A 21,000-nucleotide genomic window follows, 5' to 3' on the forward strand; every position below is an offset into this window, starting at 1 on the left:
GCCATAAAAGCTCAAGCCCTAGCAGATTTTATTGCGGAGTTTACCCCAAGTCATAACGAGACAGAGAACAGTAAGAGATGGATCGTCCATGTGGATGGTTCGTCTACACGGCATGCAGGAGGAATCGGTGTGGTCCTGTAGTCCTTAGAGGGAGATAAACTGAAACACAAAGTCCGTCTACAGTACCAAGCGACAAACAATGAAGTAGAATATGAAGCCCTCCTCAAAGGGCTAGAATTGGCCAAGTCCGTGGAAGCAAAGTCCATATGTGTCATGGGGGATTCCCAACTAATCATGGGGTAAGTGAATGGGATGTATGAGGCGAAGGAAGAACGAATGAAGAAATACCTTGGTAGGGTGATGCGCCTTGTGAAAAGGTTTGAAAAAGCTGACTTCGTTCAAATCCCAAGGGAGGAGAACGTGGAAGCTGATACTATAGCAAAAGAGACCTCAGCAGATGAATCATTAGAGAAGTCAGATGAAGTTCAATATATGCCAAGTATAGATGCCCAGGAAGTACAGCAGGTGGATAACAGAGAAAATTGGATGACTCCCATTATATCATACTTGAAAGACGGACGACTGCCAGAAGAGAAGGACGAGGCCAGAAAGGTGAGGGTGAGGTCAGCTAGATACGTCCTTATGAATGAAGTTCTATACAAGAGAGGTTTCTCTCAACCTTACCTTAGATGTTTAGCTCCGGACGAAGCAAACTACGTGCTGAGAGAAGTTCATGAAGGGGCATGTGGCAATCATTCAGGAGCAAGATCACTTGTCCACAAGGTCGTCCGTGCAGGGTATTACTGGCCTAACATGCAAGCTGATGCTAAAGCATATGTTAAGGTCTGCGACCAGTGCTAACGATTTAGCAACGTCCCCAGGCAACCATCGGAATACCTCACCCCAATGGTGGCACCGTGGCCCTTCACACAATGGGGACTGGACATTTTGGGTCCCTTCCCTTTGGGAGTAAGGCAGATGAAGTTTCTAGTGGTAGGCATCGATTACTTCACCAAATGGGTGGAGGCAGAACCGTTGGCAAATATCACACAGCAGAATGTGAAAAACTTCGTATGGAAGAACATTGTATGCAGATTTGGAGTGTCGAAGGTATTGGTGTCTGACAACGGACGACAATTTGACAATGCACTTTTCAAGGACTTCTGCTTACATTTTGGAATTCAGAACCATTACTCCTCGCCTGCACACCCCCAAGCCAACGGCCAGGCTGAAGTTGCAAACCGATCCTTGTTGAAAATCATCAAGACTCGGCTTGAGGGGGCAAAGGGAGTATGGCCAGATGAATTACCAGGAGTTTTATGGGCATATAGGACCACAGTGAGGACACCTACAGGAGAGACTCCTTTCAAGCTAGCCTATGGAAGTGATGCAGTCATACCTGCAGAAGTACATATGACTAATCACAGGGTGATGATGTATCAAGACAAGGATAATGAGGATCAGCTTCGTCTGAACCTCGATCTAATAGACGAGGTAAGGACAAACGCAGAAAACATGGCAGCAAAGTATAAGAACCTCATGGCTAGGCAGTATGATGCGATGGTGAAGCCTAGGCATTTCAACATAGGAGATCTCGTCCTGAGAAAGGTCTCTTTGTCAACCAAGAGCCCAGCACATGGGAAGTTGGGCCCAAACTGGGAAGGACCATATAGAGTTATCAACTGTAAGAGGCAAGGATCCTACTACCTGGAGGCCCTGGACGGGAGAAAGTTGGAACATCCTTGGAATGTGGAGCACCTGAGGAGGTACTACCAGTAAGAGTGAACCCATGGACGAGACTGGGTCTTATCTGTCTATTAACGTACTACTATGTATGATGCTGTTTGTGTTTGATACTATTATGTTTGGTGTTGCTTATGTGTGGAGTTTGAAACTATGATCTTATTACTTATTATAGTTGTGTTATGGTTATGGACGAAGTCATGAAGTATGTATTTATTAAATAAAAAGGCATCAGTGTGCATATGCCTTGTCTGTAAACAATATTTATGTTATGTACTAAATGTTGTGTGAAATTTCTCCATGATATTGTCGTCCAAGTCAATCCTCAAGAGGGTTGAAAGATTCAAGACGAACAAAATCTCTGGACGCAGAGATGTAACGTCTAAATTTTCTAAGGAAAAAACCACATCCACACTCGTCCAACTCATGGACGAAGTGGAGCCAACTAAACAATCCAAACTCTGGACGAGGGAAAAAGTTGGCAAAATAAGTAAGATGGTAAGTAAAGTTAGTTTGCAAGTCCTAAGACGAATCAAGCTAATTAAAAATACTACCTGCTAAGACGAGTTAGATTAAATGAAAAATATATATTCTCGACATGGACGAACTAAAGCTAGAATTAAAAATAGCTTAGCAACATTCGTCCATGCAAAGAAAATGAAATCACTTGTCCATGCAAAGAAAATAAAGCTTCATTCAAAGGGTGGACATCCTACGTCCAAAAACCCTTGATTAAGTTTGAAAAGCAGAAATAGTATACTTAAAAAACCCGTCCTAAAACCATGGACGAGTATAATGTATTCTTGTTACATAAAGGTCCAAAAACAAAGGACCAAATATAAAAAAAAAAAAAAAGGAAAGAAAGCCACTAAGGTAAAAAGTCTCGTCCTAAGAAGGGGGAGCATTCACAACTGGTCCGTCCTGAGGCTGGGTACTAGCGTCGTCTTCCACGTTGACGTCATCAGAGCCAGTCTGGAGAAGAGAACTTGTGGCGGCAGCAAGGTTAAGCTTGATTGCGCTAAAGTCAACTTCAGGGAAGTTCTCAATAGCGTCCATTCTGAAATCTTCAAAACCAGCTGCATAATTGCGATCCAAAGTGTCTGTATATGCTTTGGACGACTTGAACTCAGCCACATCGTCCTCTTTTGCCTTGGAGAGACGAGCATTCAATTCATCGTTCATCTTTTGCAGGTGATCAATGCGCGTATCCTTCTCCACTGCATCCGTCCTTAGCTCCTCAATCAGCTTGTTACGCTCCTTGACCTCGTCCTTAGCTTTTTCAGTAGCCCCAGCCCATTTTTTACAATCAGCATTCACCTGCTGAATCCTCGTCTCCAACAAGACTCTCGTCTTGTCCAGCTCCGTTGCCTGTCTAGACGCTGCTATAAACTTTGACATGGCCTATGAATAGACAAAGCAACAGAGTGATTAAATAAGGAAAAGTGGCTAAACTGAACAAGGACGAGAGATACTAACATACCTTGAAGAGGTCATGGACGCCTGAATGCTCAAATTCCTTCAAGCCCATGTTATAGCACATTTTTATGTCCTCGTCCTTGACGGCTAACTGGAAACGTTCCCAAGCCAGGTCTTCGTTCTCAACAATGTTCGTAGAAGGCTGGGACGAGCCAGGCGTGGTAGACTTGGCCAAAGGAGTTCTGGACGGAGTCTTGGACGGAGTGGACTCAACTGGAGTGGACGAGTCCACATCGACTATCTGGACGGCAAGCTGGGACTGGGGAGGTTTGGACTTGACCACCTTGGACGAGCTTTGTTTAACCCTTTTGTCTCTACGACTGGGGAGCCCTTCCAAGTCAATATTCTTTGGCAAGAACTTCCTTTTGTCCCCAGCCGTTGGACGTGTCTGACCCTCAGGACGATCCTGGGTCTGACCCTCAGGACGTTTCTCCTCTCCTGCAATCTCCTTCCCTCTGTTCTCTTTCATTGTTGACATTCCTAAGACGAGATGAACAAGTTAGAAACGTATACATAAAAAATAAAAAGAAAAGGAGGTTTAGCTAAAAACTTACTTTTTCGCACAGTAACTTCGTGGGCGATAGCTTCGTCTGAAGGCTCAAGACCTAAACCCCACTTGGCTAGACGTCTAAGCGTGACAAGAGAACGAAAGCTCCTGTCTGTATGTAGATGAGCCCTGTGGACGCGGTCACGGTGAAATTTGCTCAAGGACGGACGTTTGGCAGCTACAGCACAATGAACAAACAAAGGTTAGAAATTGTAAATATACCAAATAGAAGTGAGAATAAAAATAAACAAGGGGAAGGGACATACCTTCTGGACGAAGGTTCCCTAGGTCCCCAGTGTAAGGGGGAAAGGGATCCCTGCCAACGTCCACAGGGTTCCCTGCCCAGAAGCCTGAAACGAAAATGAACTCTGTCTTCCATTTCCTATCAGACGAAGCTAGGGACTTGATCAACCTACAATCATTCCCTCTAGCAGTAAACTGATAAAAACCTTCAGATTGACTTATGGCAGAAGGTTTATAACAATAAAGGAACTCGTCCACTGTAAGAGGACGGTCCCCACCGAAAACTTCCCTCCACAAAATTTGCATGGAGATAATTAGTCTCCATGCGTTAGGATTGAATTGACAAACACCTAAACCTAACTTAACTAATAACTCTCTAGCGAAGGCATTTAAAGGAAACCTAAGGCCACCTAAGAAGTAAGATTCATAGACGCCTATACCAAAACGGGGCTCACAACACCACTCTCTACGGACGAGCAGCCTAGGGTTAAACTCGTCTGGGATTTGATACCAGGATTTAAGGCTATTTAACCTCTGTTCGTCCGTCTTAGAATGGACGCCTACAGCACAACTGTAGACGGTTTCTACCTCGTCCGTAGGATTGGACGGAGAACCAGCTTGAAAGCCAGAAGCTCTCCTAAGCTGTTCTTGAACGACCTCAATAGGGAGCCCAGGGGCCCCAGAAGAGTAGTTCTCGTCCGTGCTTCCTCCACTCTCATCACTAGCGCTGCTAGAGTTAAACCTCTCACTAGTATCCTCACAGTACTCGTCTATAGCCTTATTAAGGCTATCAGTAGACGAGGAAGCAGCAGACATCTCTAACAAGAAACTTAAAACCTAAAGACGAGGAGAAGAAGAGTACCTGGCTCTAGACGGAAGAAGACTCTAGACGCAAAGGAACTCCTAGACGAGGCTCTAGACGACGGATGTCAAGGAAGAAAATCTCTGGAATGAAAAGGGTTAAGGGAGGCATTCCACTATTTATAGGATGCTGACCTGGGTAATCGAAACGACCCAACCAATACGAAAGCGACACGTGACATCTACCTCGGAAATATAAATCGACGGAATCAGTCGCCAATAAAAAAATGACACGTGGTGCAAATAATTAATAACCAATTACACCAGTCCAAGGACGTTCAACCATTTGGATGACTCACATGGACGAGGGGGCAACTGATGGTGTCATAATCCCAAGTCCATAACTCGTCCATATGTCTCGTCCAACGAAAGAAGCTACAATAGGCGGTGAAAATTGCAAGTGTACTGGCGAACCTCGTCCATACATGGACGAGCAATACCTTGTGAGATCTACTTATCATTTATGAACGTCAAGCCTTCCAAGATGATCTCGTCCATCTTCCACTAAAAATGGACGAGATCATCCTGGAGGTCTCGTCCATCCTTACTATGGATGGACGAGTTCATCGGCCCGTCCGACCTAGGTAACTTCCAAAGCGGTTATGGAAGTTACTCCCAATTCTCCAGACTCCTCAACATTGGGAACGGTTACTAAACAGATAACTGTTCCATGCACACACTATATAAGGCTTCTTCGATGAAGGGTAAAGGGATTCAGACATTTTCACTTTTGAGAGAACATTTCTTCGTTACAGAGAGTTCAGAGTAACTAACTTGATCATCGGAGGATTTTTGGCCGGTCTCCACCGGTCCCCTCTGATTCTGTGTCTTTTGTATTACAGGAGATAGCCCAAAGATCAACGTTTCGAGTCCTGTCAACCCACTGATAAAGAAGGAATCATCAATTTCAAAAACCCTTCACAATTGGGGCAACTTTATTCACATTATGTGGAAGAGAAGTCATATGGGCTTAACTCGACCTAAAGCAAATTGAAGCAACAAGGCTATGTGATCAAGATTCCTAGAACCGAGCTAGGGTATTCATCACAAGAGCCAATTCGAATCTCGGTCAAAGGGAAAGGAAAAAAGGGGACAGCATAACACATTACCTTTGAAGTTGAGGAGGAAGAGAAGTCTGAGCCTGTGTCAAGATCTTTTGTATTTAACCGTTTAGGAACATCTGCTCCTCGAGAGTCAATATTTAATAGATTGAGCATTTCCCTCCCTACAAAGGAAGGAACCTCACGTGCACGCAAATCAACATTTGATAGGCTTGGGTCTACGAGAAGCTCAACTGACACCCCGCAACCTGAGAAGGGGAAAAGCGGTCTACAAAAGAGAAATGGCATCGAAGCCCACAGCCTTATCCCTTCGCGCATGAAACGTGAGTTGATTGTAGAAGTTAGTACAAGAAACTCCCTTAAATTAAAGTAGTGGACTATTGTGCACACACGGGAGTTTGAGAAGCAAGTTGACGATAGGGAGAAGGATCACGAGACACTAGTCCTTCCTTCTTGCCATGCGATAGTGGAAACTGATTTTGAATCAGACGCATCATACTATGAACCAAATGAAGCCCCTTGGGCAATAGAAGATGGGGGGGGGCAAGCAACTATAGATAAGCTTAAAGAATTAAACTTAGGGACTAACGAAGAACCTCGCCTAATCTATGTGAGTTCGCTTTTGACACCGGAGGAAGAAAGAAAATACTTTGAGTTTTTAATGGAGTACAAAGATGTGTTGCCTGGACATACAAGGAGATGCCGGGTTTAGACCCAACAATTGTAGTTCACCGATTAGCAATAAAGCAAGGAGTGCGTCCAATCAAGCAGGCTTAATGCCACTTTCAACCTGAACTCCTCCTACAAATTGAGTCAGAAGTTAACAAACTCAAATAGGTAGGATTCATCCAGGAGGTACAATTCCCGAAACAGATTGCAAACAATGTCCCTGTCAAAAAGAAAAATAGACCAATCTGAGTTTGTGTTGATTTTCGAGACTTGAATAAAGTGTGCCCAAAGGATGACTTCCCACTTCCAAATACAGAGCTCATGGTTAACGCAACTATTGGTCATGAAGTATTATCATTCATGGATGGCTCATCAGGATAGAACCAAATTCAAGTGGCACCTGAGGATGAACAGCTCACTACCTTTTGAACTCCAAAGGGGATTCACTGTTATAAGGTGACGCCTTTTGGGCTCAAGAATGCTGGCGCAACATATTAACGGGCAATGCAAAGAATTTTCGATGAGTACTCCACAAAATTGTTCAATGTTACATTGAAGATCTAGTTATTAAGACAAAGAAGAGAGGGGATCATTTACGTGACTTGCACATTGTATTTAATCGACTAAGGAAGTATCAACTCAAAATAAATCCTCTCAAATACGTGTTTGGCATCATGTTTGGGAAGTTTCTAGGCTTTATTGTCCAACATCGAGGTATTGAAGTGGATCAATCTAAAATAGACGCTATCCAAAAGATGCTCAAACCAAAGAACTTACGAGAACTTCGAAGCTTACAAGGCCATCTTGCATACATTCAACGTTTCATATAGAATCTAGCAGGACGGTGTCAACCATTCAGTCGATTGATGAGGAAAGATGCCACCTTTGAATGGGATGAGGCTTGCAGGAATGCGTTTGATAGTATTAAAAGATATCTACTTAATTCGCCTGTCTTAGGAGTGCCTATGCCGAGAAACCTCTAGTGCTCTACATTGCTGCACAAGAACAATCACTTAGGGCCCTCTTAGCTCAAAAAAATGAAGAAGAGAAAGAGAAAGCATTGTATTATTTTAGTCGAAAGCTAACTAAGGTAGAGTTAAGGTATTCTCCAATAGAGAAGATGTGTCTTACGCTTTTCTTCTCCATTCAAAAATTAAGGCATTACATGCAAGCACATGTAATACACTTGGTTGCAAAGATAGATCTAGTAAAATACGTCTTATCTAGGGAAATCATGTTTGGATGGTTAGCAAAATGAGCTGTAGCCTTTCAAGAGTTTGAAATCACGTATGTGCCCCAAAAGGCCATCAAGGGGCAAGCACTAGCAAATTTCCTTGCCGATCATCCTATTCCTACTGATTGGGAGCTCTCAGAAGATTTTCTAGATGAAGATGTATTGTACACCGAAGTCCTCCCACCTTGGATGATGTTCTTCGATGGGGCCACACAGTGAGAAGAATCTAGAGCTGGGGTTGTTTTCATGTCACCACAAAGACAAGTGTTACCATTCGCCTTTGTGCTTAGTGAACCATGTTCAAACAATGTTGTTGAGTATCAAGCCCTTATTAACGGCCTCCAAATGGCCCTCGATATGAAGATCTCATACTTGGAGGTCTACAGCGATTCCAAGTTAGTAATCAATCAACTTTTGACACACTATGAAGTTGAACATGAGGGTTTGATCCCTTACTTTTAGATGGCTATGTGACTAATTGAGAAGTTGGACGGAGTTTCCCTAGAGCATATCCCCACAAATGAGAATAGGATGGCAGATGCTCTCGCCAACCTAGCCACCACGTTGGCTTTGTCAGAGGGTGAAAAGGCAAATGTTCTCGTCTGCAACCGTTGGGTGCTCTCTTACACAGGAGAATATGCGAGAGATACCAATGCCATATCGATATCTATAGTGGAGGATAAGGATTGGCGCCAACCTTTGATTGATTACTTAGAACATGGTAAGCTAACTGAAGATCCCTGCCATAAGACCAAGGTACAGCGAAAGGCGCCTCGTTTTATACACAACAAGGGCACATTATATAGGAGGTCTTTTGACGGTCTATTCTTACGATGTCTTGGCAAGGACGAAGGTGATCAAGCCATGGAAGAAGCTTATTTGGGAGTGTGTGGTGCCCATCAGTCTGGCCCTAAATTGTATCACTGGATAAAATGAATGGGTTATTATTGGCCCACCATGGTCAAGGATTGTATGGACTATGCAAAGACATGTGAAGCATGCCAACTTCATGCAAACTACATCCGTCAGCCGCTGGAGCCCTTACACCCTACAGTTGCGTCCTAGCCTTTTGATGCATAAGGACTTGATGTTGTAGGACAATTGCCTAAGTCATCGGGTAGGCATTTATACATACTAGCTACGATCGACTATTTTTCTAAATGGGCGGAAGCTGTATCTCTCAAGAAAGTAAAAAAGGAAAATGTGGTGCATTTCATCCGGACCGACTTGATCTATCGGTATGGTGTCCCTCACTATATCATCACGGATAATGGTAAGCCATTCTACAATAGTTTGGTGACCCAACTGTGCAAGAAGTTTGAGTTCAAGCAATACAAGTCATCCATGTATAATGCACCAACCAATGGTCTTGCTGAGGCTTTCAACAAGACGCTTTGCAATTTGTTGAAAAAGGTAGTAGAGCGCTCGAAGAGGGATTGGCACGAAAGGATTGGAGAAGCTTTATGGGCATACTAAACAACATACAGGACACCTACGCAAGCCACTTCATATTCATTAGTATATGGTGTTGAAGCAGTCCTGCCTTTAGTGCAACAAATTCCATCACTTCGAATTGCTATCCAAGAAGGGCCCACAAACGAAGAAAATGCGCGTTTAAGACTCAAAAATTTGGAAGCACTTGATGAAAAGAGATTGGAACCTCAACAATGTCTTAAATGCTACCAAGCGCGGCTTTTGCGAGCATTCAACAAGAGAGTCCGACCTCGATCTTTCGAAGTAGGGGACCTAGTACTTGCAGTACGAAGACCTATCAACATCTCCCACAAGACTGGGAACAAGTTCACATCAAAATGGGATGGCCCCTATGTTGTGCAGGAGGTCTACACTAATGGCGCTTATAAGATAGTCGACGGAGATGGCCTGAGGGTAGGTCCCATAAATGCAAAGTTTTTGAAGCAATACTATGCATGAAGTATTGAAGTTGCTCCTCGATAAGAGCTTAAACTGCCCACTAAAATAAAATAAAAATAAAAATAAAGAATTCCTACTAGGTTGAAATCCTTGAAAGAGGCAACCTAGGCAAAAGTTATGGACCAAAAAAAAAAAAAAAACTACTCTCTTGAACTACGTTATAACTTGATCCCTTTTGAGTAAGTAAGTAGCTTAGTATTCATTACTAAGTTCAGTTACACATGTACTAAAAATAATAATAATAATAAGTCCTTTGAACTACGTTATGACTTGATCCCTTTTGGGTACGTAGGTAGCCTAGCATCCTTTGCTAAGCATAGTCGCACCAAAAAAAAAAAAAAAAGAGAAACAAACATTGATCTGGGAATAAATGAAGTTTTATTAATATTGAGATAGTTCTCGTTACATCGTAATGACTACATCAATGAAAAAAAAAAGGGATTAACCTATTCAAGTTAAATGCTTAAACTCCTCTTTGCTAGTCTCTAGTAACCCTTGTAACTCTTTAGTTTTGCATCATCAGAAGCTTCTAAAATTGGAATAGCCTCAATCTTGGAAACCTCCCCTTTGATTTGAGAAATGATCACTTGTTGCTAGGTTAGCTCTTCATCACAGAGGGTGCTTGACGCTGTAAACTCTGCCTTTTACATTGAAAGTGACTCAAGTTCCTTCTTCAATTCAATCTCCCTAGATAAGACCTTGTCCAAGTTCACCTTGATTGCAACTTTTTGATTGATCTTAATGGCTTTCGAATCAAGGGCAAGAGTGAGACGATGCCTAGCGTCGGTGAGCTTCCATTACTTGACTTTAGACACGATGCCTTGTGAAAGGGTATGATGGGGGGAAGAATATCAATCTGCATCATCCATATATTTCGAAATACGCTCTCTTAAAGGCGTTACATCCACAACTTTTATTTGTGTGATAACTTGAAGGACCTTCTCGACTCCATCCCTAAGTGAAGTCACAAGCTCAAGACACTTCACAAGCTCAACTACTTCATTGGGCTATTTTATTATGAGTCTTATCTTGCTTGGGTTAACATTCCCAATCAGTTGCTCAGTCCCACTTGAAAAGAAACCACCAGATCTTCTAGCCCACCAATTCATATAGTCCTTTGTGCACGGAGCCCCGTGCTCAAATGGGCAAGTAGGGATTAAGAACTTCGAACCAGTAGCAAGACGAAGGCATCGGCACCAGAAGCATACTACTTGCTCTAAGGTGACAGTGCGAAAGTCCTCGTTAAGCTCCCTAGGGATGTGGATTGAAACCAAACTGTCAACCAAAGCAGTGAAGGCTATATGGTTCAACTATGCATATGCTTTCGCGGTGAGAGGCCAAGTAGTTGGAGCGTTGACTGATGAAATAGTCCACATAGGAGCTAGGTAGCTTGTCGTCATCCATTAGGATCTCTCGATGGCCTTTAAAAAGGCCAAAGCGATGAAACTTGAAACTACTAACAGCACGAAATAGCTTACATGCCATAACTTCGTCATAATGCTTGGCTATACCTTCCCCGGAGTATCTAAACATGCACAAAACAGCCTTGGAGCGAGACCCCCCAAGTTCAAAGTGAGTGTCGAAGTATTTGGCCAACCAAGCATTCGAGTAGTGTGCGGGGAAACTGGCTTTGTATTTACTAGGAGTCTTAGAAGAACAATTTCATTCAAGCCCCTATACATGTTGACTAGGACTGGGACTGCAAGGCAGTATCTCTTACCATAAGCCATCGCACTTGCACTCTTGAATACACCAGGGCTGATTAAGTTTGGTCCCCCGTCAGGTAGAGCGAATTTACACAGCCAACATGAGGTCAAAGCAGCTAACCAAGTCTCTTCTATGAGCCTTTTCTCCACTTTGAGCACGTCGAAGGGAGCCTCATCTTCTACTGTCAGAATTTTGGGGGCATTGATTTTACCAGAGGGGTTATGAAATTGCTTGCCTCTTGTAGTCCTCTTTATTGACCTTCTAGTCGGCGGTTTCTGATATTTAGACTTGCCACATAACCAAAACTTCACCCATGTGGCTGTAGTGACCAAGTGTGAACCACCAAGCTCAAGACTTAGGAGATGGAAAGTGGTGAATAGATGACGACAACTTGAGGGGAGAGATGATATGTCTTTTGCGTTTGGAACAACCTGGCCAAGATGAGAGCCCGCATCTGGTTCGTTTTGCACAGGCTCAACTCCGGACAACCTCGCTGCTTGTTACGCACAGGATGGCCTAGCAGATCCGGGAGTCCCGAGTGGAAGGGCTCTCGCTCAACGGATCAAAGGTACGCCGGGGATAACAGGCTGATGACTCCCAAGAGCTCTTATCGACGGAGTCGTTTGGCACCTCAATGTCGACTTATCACATCCTGAGGTTGAAGAAGGTCCCAAGGGTTCGGTTGTTCGCCGATTCAAGTGGTGAGCGAATTGGATGTAGCGATTCATAGGGGCTTATAGTTTAATTGGTTGAAACGTACCGCTCATAACGGTTATATTGTAAGTTTGAGCCCTACTAAGCCTACCGCCCCCTTCTCTTCACCCGATACAAGGCAGTCGAAGTCCCCGCCACCCTGCAGATCTCAATCTAGCGACGACACCTGGAACCACACTGCTGCCGCTGCCCTTCACAGCATACATCAAGGATGTTCCGGTTCCCAAAGTTCAGATTGACCCTGGAGCATCTCTTAATCTCATCACTCTTCCTGCTTTAGAGGAACTTGGGATTTCTCCAAGCAAGCTAGCTCACACTAGAGTATCTATATTTGAATATGACGGAGGAAAGACCTGTGGGCAAGATCAGGATCAAATTGCAATAAGCGCGAGATACTTCTCGAAGTTGGATCTACGGTCAGGCTACTACCAAGTGCATATCGCGGAAGGAGACAAGCCAAAGACGACCTGTGTGACAAGCAAACAACCTTACTAAGAAAGGGGCGTTTGATTGTCGTAAAATGAGCCATACACAGGAAGCCCACTAATCAAATGTAAGTCCTATAAGCTAATGGAGACCTCTCCTATAGATGTGTGCAATGTGTTCATAGCTGCACACCAACGCTCTAGGAAGGCTTGCAAGACATGGGTTTTTCGATCATAGGTGAATATCAACGCAAGTAGTGGCTCATAAAGCTTGGCATCACTTAAGACTTTAGAATTGCGGCTCAATATGTCTTCCAACCACCCCCAATATTTAGGGAGGTAGGAAAACTTGCCATTATATTGGAGTGGAGGAGTCTTGGAAGTAGGTAGGGTGTATTGCACTATTCCCGCACTTATCTGACGATCGAGGAGAGGAAATGGATTGATGTGGTCCACAATTAAGTGAAGGTTGGAGGCCAAAGTAAACGTCCTTGAGATGACATGCAGATCCTTTCTAGTTGGGTCATATAGTTCGTGAGATGATTCAAACCACCGTTGAGATAGACTTGGAGGTCGATAAATGGCAGTAGATGAGGATGAAGGGACACTGCTACCAAGTGGATGGACTTTCAAAATGACGCCTTCCGCCACAGGTTCGTTTGTAGAACGTAAGATAGTGATGGATTGATCATTGAGAGTCTTTGATGAGTCATAAAAGATGACCATGATGGAGTGCACTTGATTGCAACTATTTGGAGAAGAAAAAGCTTGTAGAGGTCACGACCTAAACAAACGTAGAAGAGTCACAAGTCAAGCAAACGGTTGACAGGCCCGAATCACCTGGCACAACTGACAGCAAACCAAAGAAAAGGAAGAATAACTTATTTGTTCAAATGCTCCTTAAAAAAAAAAAAAAAAAAAAAAAAAAAAAGGAGGCATGTGCAGTCATGGCTTATTTAAAAAAAAAATATATAAAAAAAAAGGGCACGTGGCATTGAGATTCAAAACCACGGTCAAGCTATTCATGCAATATTAGCATGCAAACATCATATGTAGGTGTTGAAATAGCCATAGGTGCATGTAAAGAGAATGACACGTAGAGGCTTGCGTGTACACTATCCAAACTTGAAAAACCATGTTCATAGCTTATTACTTATTAGGCGCGGCGTTGAAATTCAAGACTACAAGGAAGCCATGTGTACGCGTGGGGCATTGAAGCTTTAGGCGTGTATTTAATGTGCACCTTAGTTGTCACCTGAAGATGAAGGCAGTAGCACAAAGTCCAGGATGAAGCCGCCGATGCTCGAATCCGCAAGACGCTGAAAGAAGAGGAGCGTAGTTCAGAGATGAAGCAGAGATCTTACTACAGTATTGCCTCAAAGAGATGACAATTGGTGCTTGAATATGCTCCGGCGCCAACAGCTGCGAGGTGGAGACGAGGGATACGCGAACAAAGCTACGCACCTATGGTTGTGGAATGAGGGCAGTAAGTGCAATCCGTTGGATACTAAGACGAAGAGCAGAACGAAACTCTGGACTTAGCACCGACTCAAGAAGGTTGATCAATAACGAAGCCGCCAATGCTCGAGTTCGTTGGACACCAAGAGGAGAAGAATATGACGCCGCAATTTTCTTTGAGCCTTAGCGAACAGCACAATGGAGGTAGTTCAAAAAAAAAGCAATTGATGTCCTACACAGAAAATACAAGTAAACAAGGTGTTTCAAAGGGGTAAAAGGAAGAAGACAAAACCCGAATTTTTTTTTTTTTTAAATATATATATATGCTACAGTAGAAGAGTGAGTGGCAGATGACTTCACGCCTCCTTTGAAGTTTGTCTTCACTTGTAGGCTATGATGCTCTCTTAGAGCATCCACAGTAATGGAGTTAAAAATTTAGCTATTTGGTACTACAAAAAATTATTTTATCTATTTTACCTACTCATTTTACAAAACATACTACAACAATGGATCTATTTTAGCTTTCAACATAATAAAATAATATAAACATCACAATAAAATAATATATCTACTACAATAAAATAATATATTCACTACAATAAACAACAATTACAACCACCCGCAACTGCTACTGCTGCCACTACTGCCGCTGCCACTGCTGCCACCACCAACTCTTCCACTGCCACCGCAATCGCTACCGCTGGTATTACCGCCACCAACGTCACTGCCGCCCCTATTGCCGCCGCCACAGACTGTTACACATGCTGCCTTTCTTCCTTTTCTTTTTTTGGTTCAAACTCAACACGCCGCCCAGCTCCCTTGTATTACCGCCACCAATGTTGCCGCCCCTATCCCTGCCGCCGCCACAGACTGTTACACATGCTGATCAAACTGCCCAGCTCCCTTGCCTTCTTCTCCCATGTTGCTCCCCTTCCCTCAACCAAGCTGTCACCGCTCCAAGATCCTTTTCCCTCTGATTGAACCCAAAAACCCATGCCGCTAAATCCATGCTTTGCACTTCTCCCCCTGACCAAACCCAAAAAGATTGAAGAAGTCAAAGCCACCGCTGTCGATATCTAGCAAAGCCGCTGATGATGTCAAAGTCAAAAATCGCCAAATCTTTCATCTTTCTCTTCCCATATGCCTCCATGGGTTTTGGTGATGTTTTGGCCATGGTTTTGCCAATGTTTGCTCTTTTTTTTTTCTTTTTTTCTTTTTTTTTTTTTTCTGGTAGTGGTGGGTTTGATGAGTGTGGGTGTGGTTGGGTTTGTGACTAATGTGGTGGTGGTGGTGGTGGTGGTGGTGGGGGTTGCCGTGGTGATTGATATTAGTGGTGGTGGGTTTGATAAGTGTGGGTATGGTTGGATTTGTGACTGATGTGGTGGTGGTGGTGGTAGGGGTTGCTGTAGTCGGAGCTGGGTTTGTGGCGGTGTGGGTCAAGGGAGCGGGGGTGTGAGAGGTCTGAAAGTTAAGAGAGAGAGTTGAGAGATTGTGAGAGTTCTGAAAAAAAAATAATAATATTTTAATCTAGCTGGAGGAATAAATTTATTTTATTTTATTTTTAATTTTTTAGCTTTAAGCTACAATGCACATCTATAGATAGATGTGCACTGTAGCAATGAAGTTAAAAAAAATAGTTTTAGCTCCACTGCTGTATGTTTATTTTTGTGTTTTGGTGGAGCTAAAATAGCTATATAGCTTTTTAGCTCCACTCTCTTCTAGATGATGTTGACAAGAAACCCTAGCAATGTGCGGCCAAAAGAGAAATACTTGCAAGGGAAGACAATAGCAATATTGACTCCCTTACGGAGACCGGGCATGTGTTGCGGCCCAAGACAAGGTCTTGGTGTGAAAAAAAAAAAATCAAAAATCAAAAGAATTGGGCCAACTCTCTTCAATCCCAATTCAGAATATACAACATCAACAGGAAGGAGGCCCATCCCTCACATGAGTATGGGCATTGCTTACCCAGAAACCAAGTTTCCAAAATATATATATATATATATATATATATATATATCTTCAAGCCTCATCTTCCTTGCATCAAAATCATGCACAAAGCCAAATCTTGAAGTGGGGGCATTTGTAGACATCAAAATTTTATGATGCATTCACAACCGTCTAATTGATTATAATCAAATATTTGTGATCAAATTAATCTCCAATTGATGATGTGGACAATCACCAAATGAAATCAAGTCACGTGGCGACGTCAAATGAAAAAAGTCATATGGCAATGTCAAGAGAAAAAAACTATATGGAAAGTTCTTATTAAATGAAAGATGAAATTTAATTCATAATTAATTCTCAATAAATGCTGAGAGAAAATTCCAAATTAAGTACTATTAAGTTGCCTATAAATAGAGGTTTTTCATATGAGAAAAATGACACTTAGAGAGAAAACCCTACTGACACTTTGTCAAAATAAAGAGTCATCTCTAAGTTCACAAGAATTTCATTGTTCATCAAGGCAACACTCTGTCTCATAGGAGGGAGGTGTTGGACTAGGTTGGGGATAATGGTCATAGTTATGCAAACCTTCAAATCCTAGTCCTAGGGAAGTGGATGATCAAATCTGTTCATATAAAGATATTTAGTACTTGTTGACACTAATTGGATTATACTCATTGAAGGTGGTTGGCTCATTATGGGCAGATATTGATGGCCTAGCTTGGGTAGAACTGTACATATTGTGCTGTGTAGAGGTGGATGGTTCGGCTTCATCATTTTCGCGTTGTCCACGTTATGAGGAGGTGGACGAGTAGGTTTCAGTAGAGGTTTGTGGGTGCTATCTTCCTTGGTGCCTTTGTTGTCGCCCAAAGTGTGTCACCCTCTCAGTAGGGACGGAGGAACTATTTGCTTTCATTAGAGGTTTGTGGGTGCTATCTTCCTTGGTGCCTTTGTCGTCGCCCAAAGTGTGTCACCCTCTTAGTAGGGACGGAGGAAATATTTGCTTTCATCGATAACTTCACTCAACTAAGGCCTTTTACTATTGTTGGAAGGACTTGTTGTGCAGTCAGATCATTCCTCTGTTTGTTTGCAACAACCAAATTTAACATATTATTGATCTCAGTTTGTTGCCACATAAAAAGGAAAAAAAAAACGTTTATTAGTGTAGTATTATTGAAAAAGCTAAAATAATAATTTGTTATCAATATTAGTGCAATATTTTGTTTGTGTAAATAATTTGTTATCAATATTAGTGCAGTATTATTGAAAAAGCTAAAATAATAACTTGGTACATATGGGCAGCCACCTCTAGTGTCGTGAATAAGTGACCATGTTGATGGTACCATGTTGTGTAGTCTACACCTAAATGGAAATTGTCATCCCTAACTATATTTTGAGCTTGCTCGTTCCAAAGTCAGTAGTATTGTGCATACTGCCTATGCCAATTGACACTGGACTTTCTTGTCAACTTTACACAACACACAAATTTATCGAGATTGTTAGTAGGCCACTTTGGACATCTTTGCAACAACCCAAACTGTCGCATGACTCTTTTTGGATGGTAATACTCCATAATTTGGAAGCATAGCAATGGTGCTGTTGTAGTCCATATATGTTTTTCTGCAAGACACCGTGGATGCAAATAATTATCGTACAGTGTCTAAACAACCTGCAATTCCAGTTACAATAACTATGTAATAATTGATCAAGACAATAATATAACTAGTAAATTAACCATTGATGCATTGTGACAACATATATTACCTGTTCATTATTATGTATGTCATGATTAGAACGGTACGCACGTAGAACATGCATTGGTGTGTGAATAAAAGTTCTCTTGGTCGCCCACCTATACACAATTAATGATTGCCACTAATTTTAGGGTTTAGAAGTATCAAAGATAAATACTACAGTATACAATGTTGTATAGAATAGAAAGTAAATATTATACTTGCATCTGTATGGGTCGTCACCATTTAAATTCGTTGGATTTATTGGAATTGGGGTTAGATATGAAAGATGCTCCCAGGCCCATAATTGTAATATGAAAACAGGGCCTGCAACCTCCGTGCTTTTTTTAATAGCAGCAGTAGACAACTCTTTATAAAGGAAAGCAAGTGTGGCACTACCCTAGCTATATTCCCTAGCTACACCAAAGTCCGCTAACAGCTGGAGAAAGCAAAAATGCAATCTACTTTGGCTCTTATTTCCAAATTGTAAAACTAAAACTTGGAACATGTATGCCCTAGCATACTGTTAGGTTGTTACAACATTAGCACCCTTTGCTAGGTTCGAGAATGTATTCCTTACCCAAGTTATTTTAAAGCCACCATAATCCAATGCTATTGCAGGTGGTGTCACTCCAAGTAAATTCTGACAAACTGTACCCCAGTTCAAATTAGTGGGCCCGCACACTGCATTGCCATCAATAGGCAATCCTGTAATGATTGCTATATCCTGTAGACTAATCAACATTTCACAAGTAGGTAGGTGAAATGTATGAGTTTCAAATCGCTACCGCTCCACCAAAGAAGTGATAAGACCCCAGTCAATATCTAAATGTGGTAGGCGGGTAACACGGTATAGTCTACATTGATGCAAATGTGGGGTGATACGCTTGCCTAATTGCCGAAGGGGGGGGGGGGTGCAAACAGTTGGGGTCGCACTTGTAAGGTGGAAACCTGAAATTTTTAAAAAAATGTACAATGTTATATTGCTAATGTTGAAATTATTTTCATGTAAATTGAATAATTGTAGATATTATTAGGACATTAATAAATTTTGATCTAGCAACATACATTGCCTTCCATTGCATCATTAGAGATGTGATATTGTTGTTGGGTTAGCAGAGAATGATCGAATGGCACAAGCTCCATTTCAAACATATCCTACATAAAATGCTACAATGAGTTAAACCATACAACATCCATTACCTCTATATTAGTAGGAAATTGTCTATAAATCAAAATAAATTAACCATTTTTTTTTTTTTTGGGATTGAGATAACTTCTATGACATTAATGAATTGACAATAAAGTACTATTAAGATCTTGGTCAACTCTAAATTAAATTGAATATAAGAAATTAATCATAATCATACTTATACTCATAATTGGAATGAAATCAACCCTAATTATCGTATTCTTAAATTCATACAAACATAATACAAAAGTATAATATAAGTGAAGATGCGTTTTCACAGTATCTTTAATATAGAAACACTGAGATTAAAAAATTACAATATCTGAAGGTATATTTTTTACAAGCCATCTATATAAAAAATTACCAACTAAGAAAATAATTTCCAATTAAATTAGGGGGCCGAGAAGCTTACTACAATTGCGATACGAAGTGAAGTAATGTAGGAATCATAGAGTGATACTTGCAAGAAAAGAAAGAAAGAACAAAAGAAACACAATCAGATAATCATAAATATCTTCTAAAAAAATATAATCCTAAATAAAAACAAAAGAACAATAATAAAAAAAATAATAAAATTAATATATAGTGACTACTACAGTTTTTTATGCTAAATATTAAATATAACTTACAATGCTTGTTGTTCATAATAAAATTGAGAGAAACTCAAATAAAGGATTTATGAAGTAAATTTTTTATTAATAATAATAATAATAGTTTTAGCAAAAATAATCATACACACAATAATTAGTATTAACTATAATATAACCATATATAATATTTACAATATATTAGCGTATAATATTTATAAAGCATTTAATTAATTTTCATTTCCCAATCTATAACCAACCTAAAAAGCAAAGATTCAAGAAACTTAATAAATTTTTATACCAACTAACTTTTAAAGAAAAAGAAACACAAATGTACGATTTATTGTGCTAAATAATAATTGTAGGGACACGATTTATTTAATGGCCCAAGAATGACGTTGGGCTCGTAAGTAAAGGGCCCTACAATTGGCGCCGTCTGTGGGGAAGGCTTGCGTGTTGGCACAGGTGCGGCAGAGTTGAGTCTCTGTCGAGCAAAGGTCTGTGAGGGTTCCTACATTTCCAGCGACGTGTTGTTGTTGCTCCGACATAAATTTCCGCTAGGGGCTACGCCTCGCAGTGCCAATAGCATGGGCTATTTTAGGGGCTAAAAAAAAAAAGGGTGGAAAAGGGAAGGGTACAGAGCTCCTCGGACACTGTCCGAGGACTTAAACCCTGCAACTCACTCTAATGAGAGGCTTAGCTAGTCAAGCTAAGTCCACCCATAGAGAGGTTTCCACAGAAACCACGACTAAACCGTTAACCTATGGCTAAGGTCCTGCCTTTCAAGCCTACTCTCTACAAATCATATTATTAGGGCCCTTTACTTACGAGCCCAACGTCATTCTTGGGCCGTTAAATAAATCTTGTCTCTACAATAATAATAATAATACAACATATTACGCAATATATTTTTTCAAGTAATAGATGTAATAATTGACAATAACAAAGTAAAATTTATTATAAAAAGATCATAATAATACAATTTATTACAATTTTTGTGGTCATATACTAATAATAACAATAAATAATATTAAATAATTTCAAAATTAATAAAACACATACATAAATTTAATTAGAGAGTTGAGATGCTTACCACAATTGTGATACCAACTGAAAGAGTGAGAATTATAGAGTGATACTTGGAAAAAACACACACACACACACACACATACACACACACAATCAGATAATAATAAATAAACACAAAATAACAACAATACTGAAAATGCTTGTAGTCCTAACCATAAAAAAATTCATTAATCTAAAATTTGAATAATAACAACAACAGTAATCATAATCATAATCATAATCATAGGCATACAAACAATATTAACTACAACAATACATAATATTTTACAATGTATTATCTTCTAACATTTACAAAGCATATATTTATACAATAATAATAAATTTGTTAATTTCTAGAGCTGTAAGTTAATAAGCAAAGCAAAAAAACTTACATTAACCC

General features: G+C 41.0%; 1 protein-coding gene across 1 annotated transcript; it reads left to right on the forward strand.

Moving 5' to 3' along the window:
• The first annotated feature begins 8,365 nt into the window (after positions 1 to 8,365).
• Positions 8,366 to 9,310, forward strand: LOC115980814 (uncharacterized protein K02A2.6-like). The gene is made up of 2 exons (XM_031103026.1): positions 8,366 to 8,555; positions 8,931 to 9,310. The coding sequence occupies exons 1-2, from the start codon at positions 8,366 to 8,368 to the stop codon at positions 9,308 to 9,310; spliced, it is 570 nt and encodes a 189-aa protein (XP_030958886.1).
• The last annotated feature ends 11,690 nt before the right edge of the window (positions 9,311 to 21,000 follow it).

The sequence above is a fragment of the Quercus lobata genome, chromosome 3 (assembly GCF_001633185.2).
Source record: "Quercus lobata isolate SW786 chromosome 3, ValleyOak3.0 Primary Assembly, whole genome shotgun sequence".
Lineage (NCBI taxonomy): Eukaryota > Viridiplantae > Streptophyta > Magnoliopsida > Fagales > Fagaceae > Quercus > Quercus lobata.